The sequence below is a fragment of the Pipistrellus hanaki genome (assembly GCF_964339955.1).
Source record: "Pipistrellus hanaki genome assembly, chromosome: 4".
Taxonomy (NCBI): Eukaryota; Metazoa; Chordata; class Mammalia; order Chiroptera; family Vespertilionidae; genus Pipistrellus; species Pipistrellus hanaki.
In genome coordinates this window covers 65,958,799-65,977,804 of record NC_140506.1, presented here as the reverse complement: position 1 = coordinate 65,977,804, position 19,006 = coordinate 65,958,799, and the positions used below count along the sequence as shown (strand labels likewise).

At 38.5% G+C, this 19,006-nt stretch overlaps 1 protein-coding gene across 14 annotated transcripts in view; it reads right to left on the bottom strand.

Annotated features, from left to right (window-relative positions):
• Positions 1 to 19,006, bottom strand: part of CSNK1G3 (casein kinase 1 gamma 3) — a 109,393-nt gene that overhangs the window by 9,799 nt on the left and 80,588 nt on the right. For 3 of the 14 annotated variants that reach the window (XM_084881822.1, XM_084881829.1, XM_084881828.1), the window contains 4 exons: positions 16,039 to 16,134; positions 9,595 to 9,636; positions 4,024 to 4,130; positions 3,488 to 3,511 (listed from right to left, as the gene is read on the bottom strand). In XM_084881822.1, the coding sequence (XP_084737948.1) occupies positions 3,488 to 3,511; positions 4,024 to 4,130; positions 9,595 to 9,636; positions 16,039 to 16,134 (269 nt within the window). The remainder of the gene's footprint in view (positions 1 to 3,487; positions 3,512 to 4,023; positions 4,131 to 9,594; positions 9,637 to 16,038; positions 16,135 to 19,006) is intronic. The other 11 variants (XM_084881832.1, XM_084881833.1, XM_084881824.1 and 8 more) reach the window with 7 other exon arrangements.

The following is a 19,006-nucleotide window of genomic DNA, read 5'->3' as shown; positions in this document are numbered from 1 at the left end:
GCTTTACTGAAATGATGGATTGACATTAATTTTTTTAAAATCACTGCTTTAGTAAGATATAATTCACATATCATAAAATCTACCCTTTAAAAATGTACGATTCAGTGGTTTTTACAACAGTACAGCAATAATCACCACTATCTAACTTCAAAACATTTTCATCACCCGAAGGAAACCACACTGCCTATTAGCAGCCACTCCTACACTCCTCTTCCCTGCCTTAGTATCCACTGTCTGCTTCCTGTCTCTATATATCTGCGTCTTCTGGGAATTTCATCTAAATGGAATTACATAATATGTGGCCTTTGTGTCTACTTCTTCCACTTAGCATAATGTTTCCAATGTTAGTTTTTATACTGTTAACTAGTCGTCCATTGTATCGGTAAACCACATTATTTATAGTTAATTATCCTATATAATAAAAGCCCAGCAATCGAACGGGCCGAACAACCAGAATGACCGACCAGTCGACCAGTCACTATGATGCGCACTGACCACCAGGGGGCAGACACTCAACACAGGAGCTGTCCCCTGGTGGCCAATGCGCTCTCACAGTGGGCCAATCCCCACAGGCCTTGCCCCCACCAGTGCACAAATCCCATGCACTAGGCCTCTAGTTTAGTAATAATTTATAAAGGCATACTGTTTGAGACAATGGAGATCTAAAGATGAAAAAAGCCTTGTTTGTAAGAAATTCAAGAAGTTTCAGGAAGTGGGAAATGGATAAAGAGAATAGAATATTGATGGCAGAATGGAACAATAGGTTATAGGCTTCAGAATGGAAAAATGGAGCTGGGAAAGCCAGGCAGGGACCAAACTGTGAAAGGTGTGACAGGCCTTGGTACATGATGTTCCAAGCACCTAGAACCTTTCCTTTAGGAATAACCTTCCCACAACTTACTTCCTTTTTCTCTCATCTTCCAACACCTACATAAAGAATCCCGAACCCATAAACATCCACACCCATCTCAACTAATTCAATTACAATGTCATTCTTCAAATTCCCTTCCATAAAGCATTCTCTGATCATCCTGTCAGTAAGTAATCTTTCTCTTTATATCTTCTCCATAGCATTTAGTCATATACTAATGTATGCTAATACAACTGCAAACTTCCTGACTGGTGTGTACTCTACTGAAGGGCAAACGTTTTATCAGATATTTCTGAAATACAAGCAGTGTAATTGTTGAAGAAATAAATGGGGGGGGGGGAAATATATATATATATATGTGTGTATATATATATATATATATATATATATATATATATATATATATATAAAATAGCTTTGGTTGATAGCAGGTATCTAGGAAGATGTGAACAGAGAAACAGCCAGTTTCAGAAACAGCCAGTTTGAGGAGTCATGAGTATGGAAGTAAAACTATGGGACAAGGACGGAAGAAGTACAGCCTGGGAAGAGCACAGATGAGAAAGGCCACAGGCAACTGGAGAGAAGAGATAAACGGGGGGATAATAACTACTGCCATCTGCCAGACAAAATACCAGTGTTTTATCACATTTAACTTTCTCAGTCCTATGAGGTAGATATTATTAGCCTCACTAGAGGCCCCGTGAACGAATTTGTGCATGAATTTGTGCAACCAATTAGGGATTGGGCCTGTCAGAATGAGGAGATGGCGGGAGGTTGGCCAGCTGGCCTGCCCCAATCGGGCTGATCTGGGCCCCATCAGGGCTGGGCCGGTGGGGGAAGGTGCGCCTCAGGCAATTGGCCAATGGACCCCACCCCCAAATGGGGTAAGGGATGCCAATTGGGGGACCAGCGGCCCATGGGAGGGGCCATGGGTGGTTGGCTGGCTGGCCCTGCCCCTGATGGGGTGAGGGGGCAATCTGGGAGGAGGCATAAGGAGGGGCTGCAGGAGGCTGGCTGGCCAGCCTCGCCCCCTATAGGGGTGGGGGTGCAATCAGGGGTGCGCCAACCAGGGGGGAAGGGCTGCGGGCCTATCATGGTGATCAGAGACAGCACTGGCCCAGGTGAAGGGAGAGGGCATTTGGCTGTAGGCCCACTCTTGATCCGGGTGGGAGAGTCCGATTAGGAGCAGGCAGGCAGGGGGGAGGGGCCTCGAGGTTGGCCAGCCAGCCCCACCCCCCGATTTGGCTGCGTGGTTGGCCACAATGGGTGTCATAATGACTGATCATTATGGCTGTTACAGTCACTGGCTTTATATATAGAGAGAGAGATTTGACAGAAAAAGAAACATGCCTGAGGAAGGTAACAAAGTGGCAGTGGTAGGGTTCTACAAGCTGTCTAATTGCAAAGGACTTGTGCATTCTAATTGGCCACGCTACCACCCTACTTCTAACTATACTTAGGACTGCACACATGAGCATAAACTGCTGTTTTTATTCCTGACATAAAAATACACAAGGATGTAGTTGACTATTTATATCCTGCAATCCACTAAACCAAGTCATACCATCAATAAAACCCAGCACCAAAAGGTTGCCAGTTTGATTCCTAGTCAGGGCACATGCCCAGGTTACAGATTTGATCCCTAGTGGGGGAAGAGAGTAATACTGGAGGCAGCCAATAAATGTGCTCTCACAACATTTCTCTCCCTTTCTCTCTCTAAAAATCAATAAATATTCTTTAAAAAAAAAAAAAAAAGAAAGAAAGAAAGAAAGAAAAGAAAAGAAAAAAAAGAAAAAGAAATATCCACATAAATTTCCTCATCTTGCAGCCAGCAAAGGAGAATTATTTTGGAAATTATGTAAGGTTTGCTTTTGATATGAATAGAACGTTCTAAAATTTATTAATCTAAGAAGCAACTTTCTTTATTCACTCCAAGGCTGACTCAAAAATTGTCCTGAAACCGAGAGGGGCATTTTAGACACAGCATAACAACTAAAGGCAAAGGTCAGCAATTGTTAAATTCAACATGACCTCAACTGATAGAAATATTATCTTTTATAATATCTGAAACTAATAGAAAATAATTATATGAGGATTTTTCATAACACTCTAACAACTATGGTTTATCACAAAATTTATCAACGCATACCAGATGTTAACAATAGCAATATTATTAGTTAATAAGTGAAATACTGTTTTAGTAATAGCATTGAGGTTGGGGTAAGGGGTTTACTAGGTGTATTTAATAATCACAAACAGGAAAAAAGAAAGCTTATCTCAAAAGCCTGTCTTTCTATCTAAAATAGCAAATAAAGCCTCTGTGTTGTAAAACAAATACACAAGCACAAGCAGGATTGGTGTATCTACTCAATTAAAAAATGCACCCAAATCTATGCTACTTGAAGCAAAAGTTGCAGCAGGCAAAAAAGCTCCTCAAACAATGATTTCTTGCTTTTAAGAACTAATGTAAATGATATCAAATACTTTTCAACAACTTTTACAAATTATAATGTCTATGTTGAAAGGTATGTTTTTAAAAAACACAACATGGTGCTAAAAATCTTCGAAATTACAGACAACGGAGCTATTTCTGCCTGCCTACACTTGGGAACTCACCACATGTTCAACACTTTCTGGCAGCTATACACACACAGGAAAAAAAAAAAAAAAATACAAGGAAAAGAGAGAGAGAAAAAGAGAGAGATCATCAGAAACAGCCCACATTGAAATTATCATATTGTTTTTCAAGCTTAATTTTTTCCCAGGTAGCATTATAATTTAAACTCACAAAACACTAAGTTAAAACTAATATTAATGCATGCAACATTCTATAAAATTAAAAAAATTTTATTCTTATGCTTAAAGAAAAATGAGAATCTATAATACAGCAATAATTTTCATGCATCAACACTCGTAAAAATATGCAATTGATTCTAAATAAGAATTTGAGAATAGTTCTTAAATAACTATTCGTATTAAAATATTTACTGAAATAGCACAATTCTAAAGGGATTAAAATAAACATATCACTTATTTTATAGGCACCTATTCCTTGAAAAACTATTCCTGAAATAACTGTACATGACTATCAATGTTAGACATGCATAGTTTCAGAACAAAAAGTTACTCAAACAAGCAAAACGAACACATACTTGGTTTCATCCATCACTTCTACTTCCGTAGGGGCTGTGATGGGTGCATTTGAACGTCCTGCAGTAGGGTCATCTGTGTTTAACTCTCCATTTGTAGAACTTACAACCTGCAAAAACAAACAAACAAAGTTACATATGTGCAAAGTAACAGGTTATACAATGATAAACATAATTATGCATACAATACTTTAATTAGAAAGTTAATATGAGGAACATAAAACAATATGTAGTTGTTCATAAGTGAACACGGTAATAGGCCTAGCATTTTAGTAAAGGTCAAGGTTTTCCAATATTTGCTTTTCAGCTTCCTTTTCATTTGAAATTTCTGTCCTCTGTCTCCTTCCTTCCGATTTTTAAACTAAATCCTACATTTCTCTCTTAATCCATTCCTTCTTATATGCTCACTCTTTTGGTACCTTGCTTCATCATGAATTATGTCCCTTGTAAACTTCAATATTGCTTCTTTCAATGAATCCTTCATTTCAGTGTGATCATGCTCAGGTCTCCCTCTCATAATGCCCATTCATTCACCCAATTGTTGAAGCCCCAAATCAAGGAGACATTATGATTCCTCTCTTTGACTGAAAGGCGTATCTAATTTATCAGCAAGTCCTATTGTATCCTTCCAGAGATAACATTCAAAATCTAGGCAGTTCTCCCCCCTTTATTACTAAGACTTCAGTCCAAGCCAACAATATCTCTTGTGTGAATAAAAGGCAAAAATCTATTAACCAGCCTCCTGCTTTTACTTGTATCCCCTCCCCCATTAATGTATTTCTTACACAACAGCCAGAGTGTGCCTTTTAAGATGTATCAAGTGCCTGACATCCCACTTCATTTAGAATAAAGTTCCATGCTCTTTACACCAATTTACACAGCCCTATAATAAAAGATCTGAGCCATGACTACCTCTGACATCATACAACTTTCCCCTTTTGCTCAACAGCCTCCATCTAATATGGTCAAGCTTATCCCTACTCTAAGGCCTGGGCTTACCGTATCTGTTCTCACAGCCTCAATTCCCTTCATACTTACTAGCTATCTTCTTATCTTTTAGATCCTCAGATAATGGCTCTAAAACAGGCCTTTGTATCATACAATCTAACACTTCCATGCAGACACTCTCTTACATATTATATTCTATTTTTAACTCTTTGTATAACATTTATCCATGTTGATGTTTTTCTGATTGATTTTGTTTCTTAACAACCACATCCACCTCCATAAAAATTAAACTCTATAACAGCAAGAAACTTGTTATTTCCTATTATATATCTTTAATCTACCTGGCATAAAGTAGGCACTCAATAAATATTTGTTGAAATAAATGCAAATCCTAAAACAAGATAAAAACTGTTAACGAAGCTCCCAAATTTACTTGGTCCTACAAATTCACCATCCTGTATTACTTCTTGCCTTCCCCTAAATTTCTTGAAAACAAGTCTTAAATTTCCATTTCAATTTTTAGAAAATTTTCCCATTCACTTATTCCTTAACTCCTTGCAAATGTATTCCGCCCCTATACCAGAACTCTAAAAGTCTTCTTGCACAATGATTCCTAGAAAATATATTCAGTGATCTTTGTTCAATGATTCTCCTATACATTTTTATCACTTGGCACTAGCTGGAGACTTTGGAATAAGTTGGGTCTAGATTCAAAACCTAACTCTGCCACTTATCAGCTATTTGACCTTGGGGAATATATCCTATCTTGCTAAACCTCAGTGTGCTCAACTATGAAACTGGAAAAAGTAGTTATCTATTTAACAAGGCTGGTTAAGGACAAAATGAAATTAGTATATAAAGTACAGTGACTGGCATGTAGTAGAGTTCAATAATTGGTGGCCATCATTATTACTGTCAGTCTCACCTATAATGATGACTTCAACTATCACCTCTAATAAAGGATTCCCTGAGCCTGAAAAAATTTGCCACTTCAAATTCAGTATTTCCAAAACCAAATTTATCATAACCTCTTGAATTTGCTACTCTTCCTATGTTTCCATCTTCCCAAACCTCCATGCTCAAAATCTAAGAATCAGCTTTGATGATTCCCTTTAATCTCTTTGAGAAAAAAAAAAAAAGAAAAAAAAAAAAAGCTAACCTATCAAAGGCCTGGGTGCCAGAGGTGCAGCTGATGACTAAACTTAAGAGTACTTTCTACAGAACCCCATATTTCTGAAATCTAATGCAAAGGTTCTCACTCAGAGGCTACAACATGCCAGGCACTGTTCTAAGAAATTGGAGTAACATAGTTAACAAGACAGACAAACACCCCCAGCTGTTGTGGAACTCATTTTCTAGTGTAAAGAACAGATCCCTCTCTCCCCAACTTTAAGTAACTAGAAATCAACCAATATGCCTGGATTAATTCAGGAATTATGGAAGTTCAGATTCAATGGGGTAACAAAGTCCTATAAAGTTGGCTTCTTAACACCAGTGACCTGTGAGTATGTCATAGCATCAAAATTGTTTTTACTTAAGCAAACTAGTGGTCTTTTGGCAAATGGATTTACAAAGAAGAAACCAAGACAATATTATAAACTAAAGGCCCAGTGCACAAAATTCGTGCACTCAGGGGGTTGGGGGGAGGGGAGTCCCCCTCACAGTCTAGGAGCCCTCAGGGGATGTCCAACTGATGGCTTAGGCCCACTCCTCCCACCAATGCCCCACTCACCAGTCGTGAGCCCAGCTTCTGGCTGAGCGACACACCCCTGTGGGAGCGCACTGACAACCAGGGGACAGCTTCTGCGTTGAGCGTCTGCCCCCTGGTGGTCCGTGTGTGTCATAGTGACCAGTCGTTCCACCAGTCATTTCGTTGCTAAGTCTGCCATTTGGTCAGTTTGCATATTAGGCTTTCAACCGAACGGCAGAATGACCAGTCACTATAACATGCACTGATCACCAGGGGGCAGATGCTCAACACAGGAGCTGCCCCCAGCCCACAGGCTCCAAGCCAGCCACGGCAGGTGTCAGCAGGGGGGTCCCCCATCATCCCACTGGTTGCCCCACAGATCAGCCCTGATTGCCAGCCAGGCCTAAGGACCCTATCCATGCTCAAATTTTGTGCACTGGGCCTCTAGTATATAATGATGTGTCATCATATTTCCTAGAAACCTAAATCAAACAAGCAATCAAACAAATATGTACAAATTATTTTTATAAGCCAAATTCAAAAATTATTCCAGTTAAGTGACATTTCTAGAATTTTAACTCAAACTAGAACATAAAAGTCTCTAAAACATTAGTGTTCATCAGGCTGATTTCCCTAATGAAAGTTTATATAAAAATGACAGTAGTATTTGAGGTTTGACATTTGAAAAAATGATTCAGGTATCTTACAGAGTTTTTTTGTTCTTGTTCTCAAATTTTCTCTGATATTCCCACTCTGATAAGAAACTTGGTGCAGTTCTTAAGAGATTTAAAAAAAAAAAAAATTAAAAAAATTAAAAAAAAAAAAAAAAAAAAAAGGCAACCAGGCTGCAGTCTTCCTATTAGAACATCAGAGTTTAAGGGAAGGGGGTGGGGAAACAACCTGCAGCTAAGTGTGGAGGTAAATGATGATTCACTTTATGGCTGCCTGCCCAATCTATTTCCAAAAGAAGTCATTCTCACAGACTATGAGTACAATCAAAGATAACACATGGTATCTGTGTAGTCAATGACTGGAAAAGGCCAACTAATATACTTTTCAAATATAATGAATTCATACAAATCATTATAGTATCTTCCTAATTCGATTTGAGTTCTTGTAAACATGTGATTACCAAGTGATCAATACAGGCTCAATATATTATTTAACAAGATTTTCATCTACCCAAAAATATGTATTAGAAATATTAAAACATTATATAATTTACTTATGAACTCAGTTTTTTCTAAAAGTCATCTATTTCCTTAGCCCAGTGGTCGGCAAACTCATTAATCAATAGAGCCAAATATCAACAGTACAATGATTGAAATTTCTTTTGAGAGCCAAATTTTTTAAACTTAAACTTCTTCTAACGCCACTTCTTCAAAATAGACTTGCCCAGGTCGTGGTATTTTGTGGAAGAGCCACACTCAAGGGGCCAAAGAGCCACATGCAGCTCGCGGGCTGAAGTTTGCCAACCACAGCCCTAACCGGTTTGGCTCACTGGATAGAGTGTCAGCCTGCAGACTGAAGAGTCCCAGGTTCAATTCTAGTCAGGTGCATATGCCCAGGTTGCAAGTACAATCTCCAGTAGGGGCGTGCAGAAGGCAGCCAATCAATGATTCTCACTGATCAGTGATGTTTCTATCTCTCTCATCCCTTCCTCTTTGAAATCAATAAAAATATAAATAAACAAATAAAGTCATCCTAATAAAGAGGAAATGTGCTAATTGACCCTCATGCCTTGCAAAGGTGGTGGTACCCACAGCCAATAAGGAGGGAATATGCTAATTGACTGTCACACCATCAAAGATGGTAGTGCCCACAGCCACAAGACGGCAATCCCCTCAGTCCTGCTAGGACAACAGGCATGCAGCAAGGCCGAGCCTGCCCCCAGGCGGGCCCAGCTACTCCATACGCCTGCCTCCAGAGCCCCCATCCCCCTCGGCCCCCCAGCCATCCAGGGCTGGCCCAAGGCACAGGCAAACCTCAGATGTCAGCTGCCCAGCTGCCTAGGGTCACCCAAGGCACAGGCAAGCCTCAGATGGTGGCTGCCCAGCTGCCCAGGGCTGTCTTGAGGCTCAGGTAATCAAAGCCGAGGTGTGATGGGGCATCACCTTCTAACTCTCAGGGCTCCTAGACTGGGAGAGGGGGCAGGCCAAGCTAAGGGCCTCTAGTCTATCTATAAACTAGCTTGTTGAAGAAGCATTGAGTTAGCAAATCTGTCTAAGGTAGGGGATGTCAAATAAAATATAGGACACCTAGTTAAATTTGCATTTCTGGTAAACTAGAGTAATTTCCAAAGAGTTTATCAAACCTGACCTAGGGTGCACATGTACTATACAAAACCAACTTTCTTATATACAGTAGGTCCTCGGGTTACGTCGGAGATCCTGAGAACTCACTGTACAACATGACGTAACGCATATTTTCACCGTAAGTCAGAATGCACCAACATCACTCACATGGAGCACATACTCAGCAGTAATAAAATGAAACAGTAAAAAATAATTAAAAGAAAGACAATTCCTGACCTTTATTTGTGGTAAATAAATAATGGAACTATTTTTTTTATAAATAAATGAAAGATGGCAACATAATATTTTAAAAACTATAGCTAGAGTTATAATTGAAATTCTTCATATTCTAACTGATAACCTGAAGGCATAGGACATTCTCACTGTTTTTCAACAAATATAAACCAAACAGATTTCCAGTGTAATTTTCACTTATGGAAGAATTAAGCAGAACACAATATTCTTTTAGTATTCCTGTCTTTCAAGATGTTACTGTAAATGTTACTATAAAAAATATCAACATAAATTGGTAATGCTGATTTACCCCAATGATTACTAGACAAAAAATTTCCTAACCTAAATCTAATAGAGAAGAGCTGGAAATTACTTATGTAATAAAAGCTGTAACTACAGTAATCTCACCTTATCCTCGGTTTTGCTTTCCACCATTTCAGTTACCAAGGTCTGAAAATATTAAATAGAAAATTCCAGAAATAAAACTATTCAGAGTTTCAAATTGCTTGCCATCCTAAGTAGCATAAAATCTTGTGCTGTTCTGTACTAACTACCCTGTTTCCCCGAAAATAAGACAGTGTCTTAATTTTTTCTCCCAAAGTTGTGCTAGGTCTTATTTTCATGGGATGTCTTATCTTTCCATTTGCTAGGTCTTATTTTCGGAGGATGTCTTATTTTCGGGGAAACACGGTAGGCAGTGAACCACCCTTTTTCCAGCGTATCCACAGTGTATTCCTTACCCATATACGATAGCTGTCGTAATATCACAATGCTGTGTTCAAGTAACCCTTATTTTACTTAATAATGGATGCTGGCAATTTGGACATGGCAAAGAGAAGTTGTAAAGTGCTTCTTTTAAGTGAAAAGATGAGTTCAGTACAATGCAATATTTTGAGAGAGATGACATTCACATGACATTTTATTACAGTATAACTGTCCTATTTTATTAGTTATGTTGTTAATTTTTTACTGTGCCTATTATAAATTAAACTTTATCATAGACCTTTATGTATAGGAAAATATAGTGTATATATAGGGTTCAATATTATCTCAGTTTTAAACATCCCTGGGGTTTTGGAATGTTTCCCCCTAAATAATGAGAGACTATTATTCTCTCCTATCACTACCTCTCTTTTGAAGATTTTAGTACCCCAGGAAACTCTGAATAGAAAAATATGATTGTTCAGATTTGATAGAGAAAACTGAAACTTTACTTGAAGTTTTAGAAAGCTCACTATTAACAATTATCATAATAAAGAACTGACATAAAACATCTAATACTGCTCTGACTTTTAACTACATATGTTTTCTTACTATTTCAATATACATTACCATCACCTGTTTTTGTGCCTGAAGATATACTGATTAAAATATCAAACTGTTTATTCACGTTATTCTTTTCTTTTCTTCAACAGTGCCTGGCTGCCCAGCACACTGGCACCATTATCTTCGTTTTTCCCAAGTGCTCAGAGTCACATTACTCCTTAAATGCAAATCAAAGGCTGCACAACTATAGAGTTCCAAACAATCAGGAAGTATGCCATACCATGTAAAGTATTTTTTCAGTAGATAGTGTCCTTAATATTTGTCTTCTTTCCTCTGCTTGTAATTACCTCTCAGCTTTATAGGATCAGGTTTTCAATAAGCTTTGAGCTCAGTGGAGTTGTGCTACAGTAGAATTAGAAGTTAGCAATAGTTGCTGCCAGTTGTACCCTTTAAATCCTAATTTTGGAGATCCTGATTTGGCAGGTAGAAACATATCAAAAAAGAATAATTGAGCACTACCTTTCTCCCAACCTCCACATCCAACTGCATTCTGTCTTCTAATTATCTTTCACATGCTTTTATTTCTTCTTATTTCCACTACCCTTTGTTTTCCCTCAGCTACAGACTTGATAGCTGTGTCCCTGTCTTACACTGTGTCCCTTCAATCTAGTCTCTAGTAACAGAAATCTCTAGAGAATACTATATAATCAAGTTGGTTCCCTATCTAATTCTCCTTATGGTTACCCAATATCCTCAGAATAAAATCCAAATTAAATAACAAGACCTGTTAGGAGCCTTCATGACTTGTCTTCTGCCTACTTCTCAGTCTCCTTTCTCAAAACATACTAGCTTGACTGAATTTTATTTAGTTCTTCAATTTCTCTCTCTCTCTCCCCCTTAAATTTTCTCCACTTATGCTTGCTTATTTATTAGACTCCTCTACTGACTAAAAGTTCCAAAGATAGGTACCATAAATCTGTCATTCCTCCTTTTATTTAAAGAATCCAGCACAGTGCCAAGACCCTAGTAGAAATTTATATGTATACTAGAGGCCCAGTGCACGAAATTCATGCACAGGGGGGTTGTCCCTCAGCCCAGCCTGCACTGTCTCCAATCTGGGATCCCTCGAGGGATGTCTGACTACCCATTTAGGCTCAATCCTAGTAGGACAGTTGGGGGAGACCAGGCCCAGTAGGATCGGGCCTAAACGGACAGTCAGACATCCCTCTCACACCCAAGGACTGCTGGCTCCCAACTGCTCGCCTGCCTGCTTTCCTGATTGTCCCTAACTGCTTCTGCCTGCCAGCCTGATCACCCCCTAACCATCTGCTGCCAGCCTGATTGATGCCTAACTGCCCCCCTGCTAGCCTGATTGATGCCTAACTGCTTACCTGCCAGGCTGTTTGCCCTGTCTTAACTGCTCACTTGCCAGCCTGTTTGCCCTTAACTGCCCTCCCCTACAGGCTTGGCACTCCAAGTGCCCTTCCCTGCAGGCCCAGACACCCCCAACTTCCCTCCCCTGTCAGCATGTCACCCCTACCTGCCTTCCCCTGCAGGCTTGATCACACCCAACTGCCCTCCCTTGGAGGACTGGTCCCTCCCAATTGCCCTCCCTGCTGGCCTGATCACACACAACTGCCCTCCCTTGCAGGTCTGGTCCCTCTCAACTGCCCTCCCCTGCTGGCCATTTTGTGGTGGCCATCTGTATCCACATGGGGGCAGCCAGATGGGGCAGCCATCTTGTGTGTTGGAGTGATGATCAATTTGCATATTACTCTTTTATTAGATAGGATAGAGGCCTGGTGCATGGGAGGAGGTCAGCTGGTTTGCCCTAAAGGGTGTCCTGGATCAGGGTAGGGGTTCTCTTGGGGTGTGCAACGGCCTGGGCGAGGGGCCTGTGGTAGTTTGCAGGCCAGCCATGCCCCTCCGGGGACCCAAACAGAGGCCCTGGTATCTGGGATTTATTTATCTTCTATAATTGAAACTTTGTAGCCTTGAGTGGAGGCCTGGGCATGCCAGAGTGTGCAGAAACCGTGGCTTCCTCCATTGCCAGGGAAACCCAAGTCTCCTGCTCTCTCTGTGGCTGCAGTCATCTTGGTTGGATTAATTTGCATAGTTGCTCCTGGTTGGCTGGTGGGTGTGGCTTGTAAATGTAGTGGAGTGATGGTTAATTTGCATATTACTCTTGTATTAGATAGGATATTTGCTAAATAATGAATGGACAGAAACTTAAAGTGGTAGGTCTAATTTTTTCAGCAATATTAATTACCCATGATTCTAAGGAGAACAGAGAGGGACACATTTGATTCCTCTAGGAGCTTCTCCATAACACATACAAGCCAAGACAGATTCATATTAAAGTCTTTAGATATCTGAATAGTATTCTTAGTCTCTTGAGTGGGAAAAATTATCCTAACTCAAAAAAGAGTAATATGTAAATTGACTGTCACTCCAAGATAAAGGATGGCCGCCCCCATGTGGTCAAAGACGGCTGCTCCCATGTGGACACAAGATGGCCACCACAAGATGGCTGACAGGGGAGGGCATTTGGGGGGAAACCAGGCTTGCAGGGGAGGTCAGTTGTGAGGGGACCAGGCCTGCAGTGGAGAACAGTTGGGGGGGGGGGGGGGGCGGGGAGCAAGCCTGCAGGGAAGGACAGTTGGGGGCAATCAGGCCAGCAGAGAAGGGCAGTTGAGGGGGACCAGGACAATAGGGCAAGGAAGTTGAGGAGGACTAGGCCTGCAGTGGAGGGCAATTTGGGGAGATCAGACTGACAGAGAGGGCAGTTAGGGGTGACCAGACCAGCAGGGGAGAGTATTTGGGGGCAATCAGGCCTGCAGGGGAGGATAGTTAGGGGTGACCATACTGGCAACGGAGGGCAGTTAGGGGTGATCAAGTCAGCAGGGGAGGGCAGTTAGGGGCAATTGGGCTGGCCTGGGAGCAGTTACACGTCGATCAGGCTGGCAGTGGATTGGTGAGGGGGTGATCAGGCTGGCAGGCAGAAGCAGTTAGGGGCAATCAGGCAGAGGCATGCGAGCGGTTGGGAGCCAGCAGTCCTGGATTGTGAGAGGGATGTCCAACCACCCATTTAGGCCCGATCGGGGGCGGTTGGACATCCCTCAAGAGGTCCCAGATTGAAGAGGGTACAGGCTGGGCTGAGGGATACTCCCCCCATGCACAAACTTCGTGCAGCGGGCCTCTAGTTAGATATATGGCCGTATCCTTCTGGTCAGTGAATTAGCATGGTCTCACTCAAGAGATAGCATTTGACAATGCTTTCTTTTGGCTGAACCTCTACACTTTGCTTCCTAGAGATGAATTAGTCAAGTTTCTTAATTTGTAAAGCAATAGATTATTCTACTCTTTTGCACTGCCTAAGCCCCTGCCTCTATGCTAACTACTTTTTAAAAATAACCTAAGGCACAGAATTTGAACTCAAATCTGACTCCAGAACTTGTGCTCTGAACCACAATGAAATGAACTTGGTAAGCTATATGTCTGATCCATACTACACAGGGTGTAGCAAAAGTAGGTTTACAGTTGTGAGTATGCAAACAGTTTATTCTTGTTTTATTATTTATTAATTATTGTACTATTTTCCATAGGAACTGTAAACCCATTTTTGCCCCACCATTTATATAATAATTCTAGAAAGACAAGGAGCTTAAATTTAGATTCCAAGATTCAGTTCCTATGAAAAACACATCTGTAATAAAGAATATCTAAGAATCTTTCTGTAGGTCAAAATGATGTTTTAATTTTGCATGTCAATTGGAACCAACTTAGTGGTGCCACATTGAGAGCAACTCAATATATTAAGGAAGTTAATGAAAATAGTATAAAATTTATGGTTTTTACCTATATGTTACTAAAATTCCTCCAAGTAAAACTGATCACTTATTCAATATTAGAATGAAGCCAGATATGGGCTCTACAGGCAGAACAGTTTTAAAGGGATTATGAGAAATGAGCAGAGTTCAAATATGTCTTTGAAAACATGTGAAAAAAATAGAATATAAGTAACTGAAGTGAGAGCCAATATAATCAAACCCATTTGCTTTCTGTGGCAGACTTCCTTGAGTATTCAGTAAATGCTTGCTATAACATACAACACTTAAAAGACATGCGAATGTATACAGGAACATACACAACCCAGCTTGAGTTATGCAAGTTAAATATAATTTGTTCAATTAACTTTTCCAATTGTATGAACTGAGATCATTAAAAATTTTACAATTCAGGCATCCTTGCCTCTGAGTCCCTCTTTCTAAACTTTTATAGAACTACTGCCCTAACCAGTTTGGCTCAGTGGACAGAGTGTCAGACACAAAGGTCCCAGGTTCGATTCCGGTCAAGGGCATGTATCTTGGTCGCGGGCACATATCCAGTGGGGGGTATGCAGGAGGCAGCTGATAGATGTTTCTCTCTCATTAATGTTTCTAACTATCTCTCTCCCTTCCTCTCTGTAAAAAATCAATAAAATATACTTTAATAAAACAAAAACTACTCAAATACCTCTATTACATATAACTAAAAGTTCCATAGACTACAAACTCCTATAAAAATACTGGTTATAAAATTTAAGTTACCTCTAAAATTTAATGGTGAGAAAAACATGAGAACTTATACGATTTAATCAAGAACTAAACTTTAAAATTCAAATCAAGAAAGAATAAAATCCATCGCAAAGATTCAGTAGGAAGGATGTGTGTGTGTGTGTGTGTGTGTGTGTGTGTGTATTTCAAATGGAAATATGTAGAGGAAAAATTCAAAAAATTTTACAAGGTTCTATATTAAAGTAGATTGAAATATCATTTATGATCTCAATTACTTGAAAACAGCATTTAGATTACCTTAACCCAACATTTTAAAAGAACTAAGAGACTCAGTAATCTTTCCCCATTTCTATAATATACACAAAAGTCTAAAACTTAGAGGGCATGAGAGGATAGAACATTGTAGCTATCTCTAAGTGTATAGGAAAGGGAACGAAAACACATCAAAAAAATGAGACTGCTTTAAATGTTCGTAAATATCCAGAAAATTGAGAATGTTTAATAAATACTTGTCCTTGAAATTATCTTCTCCATCTGATATTCTCTACAAGTACAAACAAAATATACCATTATAAAAAAATTTAGGGGTATGTTTATTTGACTAATTAATCAGAAAGTACATTCTGAATATTTAGGATGAAAAAATTAGATATCTACTTAACTGACTAGAGTTTGAAGGAGACATGTCAATAAAAGGAAAAAGATTAAAAATGTTCTATTATCTAAAGCTACTTAAAAAGACTGAACTTATTGTTGAAAACTCAAGTTTAGCACATATTTTAAGTAATGCAGTTTGTTTCTCTAACCTGTCGTATGCACTTACAAAAATGGACAAAGGCAAAATCTCAGTATCTCTGTGGTCTTCCTAGACCATGTTAATTTTGCTTTTTGGTTAAATACAAAGGAACAGAATTATGGAGAGTTCAGCAACAAGTTTTTCATTAGGATATGAAATCATGCCACGAGTTCCAAAAAAGGGTTAGTGGTATAAATTTGGGAAGTAATCACTCATGCAAAAATCAGAAAATACCTGTACCGAGCCACCATGTCTGTCTGCTGCAAGGTGAGCTCTCAAATGGTGGGGATTTGCCTGCTGGGAGTCCCAAGCTGCCCTGTGGTCTGCCGACTGCCATTTATTTAATGCATGTGGCATGGATGGAAGAAGAAAAACCCAATATGTTAAACATCTCATCCTTATAATATTGAAAACAAACGTATAAAAGGAAATTTTAAAATACCCTTACTATTCTGAGTCATAGATGCAATGATACTGCATGTGGAGAGATTTTAATTAAACTGCTACAATTATATCATGATCAACCATAAAAATAAAATACACTCATAGAATTTTAGAAGTGAAAAAACTTTAGATGTCACAGACTCCACCCTCTAACTTTATAAATAAAATTAACAAAGAATAGCGAGGTAAAAATGATGTGCCCAAGAAAGCACATGGAATGAAGCAAGAGTGAACTAGAAAGCCATTCACTATATTTTCTACAGTAGGGGTTCTCATTAGTTTTCTGTTGAGGAACAACTTCTAGCAAGGTAAGAAAAAAAAAAATAGTACTTAAATAGTTGTTCCCAATATTCTAGAAAACTTTTCTCTCCTGTTTCTGATTGTGAAGATAATATGAGAAAACAGAGTTCTTTGAAAAGTTAAAAGTGCTATATAAAATACTATGAAAATATAACAATTTTTCAAAGTAACAATCCTAAATATGCTTCCTTAATCTCTTTTTACCTGGTTCAAATTAAGGAAACCATTTCCCTGAAATAGGCTGATAATTCTTGATGCTTCTAGATGACTTTGGCAAAGTTGCATGGCAATAAGTTACAGACTAATAAACTACTAGCAGAATTAGAAAGATTCGATTCTATGTTTCAGAAAAATATGGACAAGACTAATAAAAAGAAGAGGAGAAATAAATACAATATTTTAAGTTTCTATGACATGTTGGTTCTGCATGAGGTGCTTTATATATGTTACCTCATTTTGAGATAAGTAGTATTATCCTCATTTTACTGATGAAGACTGAAATGTTAAACACTTTCCTAAATCATAGAGTTAGCAAGGAGTACAGCAAAGATTCAAACTCAGAGTCTACTGCTTCTCCAATAACACTACTTAGCTCCTTAACACAATAACATCATGTTCTAAAGCTTTTGGTGCTCATTACTTTCTTTTTCAAAATCAAGAAAATCTTGCCATACAGGGCCAAGCACATAGGGAACCTAAGAATATCCTTTGGGAGGAGAAGAGATATTAAAATTCAAGTAGACACAATGAATAAAAGTTCAGGCACCAAGTTCCCTAAATTATTGATAAATTGCACAATTCAAAATTACATACTTTGTGGTATGAAGTATGTAATCATAAAATAATGATGATAATTTTATAATGTCTTTTCATTAAACCCTCCAAACTCATCACCGGAATTTAGCAGATGTGTACCTTAATTAAATAAATTAGGTAAGATAAAATCTGAACAGAATGGGAGAATGAAAATGATGCTATAGATGAGACAAATATCTAAATGTCGCCTAGGAACAAAAGGCAACATTTGGGGGTCACTAACCTCTTTAAGAAGATAGTAGAATAAACATTTACATGCACCCAACACTTTCTATAAAATATCAGGATCCACTGAACTTCAAGCATTGACTCTAGTTTACAAATTGTTTACCTTGGGACATAGCGAAGGTTTTAGCCATTTAAAGAATTAACTTTACTTCTTTTGGGATTATGACTATGAGTTTCTCATACAACTTAAACTGTTTACTGCTTCACAGATATTTAAGAATTTTTTTTCTAGATATACAACTTTTTCTATTATGATGACAGTCTGCATATCCAGGCTTCAAGTTCAATATGTAAGCTATATTAAAGGATTTCCAGGAGAGAAAAAAAAAACACTGACTCCCTACATTTAGTTGAACAATGACAACATGAGTAACATATGGTTCCCACCCTCAATGAGCTAACAATTTAGCTAGTAAGACATGTCTAAAATATGTAGAAAGTTAACCCTTAAAATATTTAAACTAAAGTTTAATTCAACAACAAAAGAAGAGCTTCACTTACTACAATACCTAACAGCTCAAGTAAAAATGTTCAGAGAATATGAGTTATTAATTTCTTCCAGATTACATTTGAGAAATTAACTCTGACTTATTAAATACTAACTCTGAGTCTTGACTTCTGAGCTATTTCTTTCTATACACAGCACCTATCAGAGCACTTAAGCTATCAACAAGTTGTAATTTATATTTTGAATTAATTCATATGCAAGACCCTTTATCATCCCAATTTTTCTAAGGCAAAATTCTAAAACTAAACTTTTTAAACTGGCTGTTCTTTAAATAATACTGTTAAATATCCCCTTAAAGTAGCACTTCATTTTGTGATGATTTTTAACAAGTTGTGTTTTTTCCTTGGATTTTCCATCTCTTGTTTAACCCTCACTAGAACTTTGATGGGGTGAAAGATGTAAAGGATAAACCATTATCCGTCTCTAAAAACGGTTAAAATCGAAAATTCTAAAGACACTTTTTAACTCAGTGATAACAAAATTTCTTATGCTAAAGATGGCTCCAATAAAACTTCTTTTTAAAAAATGAGAAAGTGAAAACACTACTCAAAAATTTCAGCTCTCAATCACCTTAACTAAGGAAATCCATCTTCTATGCATTATCTTGGGCCTACTCTCTGCTCCTAGCAAACTGAACTGCTTGCTGTTCTTCGAAGTCTACATCTGTAAACTTTTGCTTCATATTTTGTACTGTTCACTCTCTCTAGAATGTTCTTATTCCTTTATCTGCCTTGGAAAATGTCATCCATTCTTCAAGCTCATCCCAAAAAACACATTCTCCTAGTAAAATCTTTATAGTTCCTACATGGTTCCTACAATGATCTTCCATGGCACTTCATTAAAATACTTCATGCGCTGGAACTTATTCTGCTTTGTAATGTAGTTATTTGTGAGTTTATTGTACTA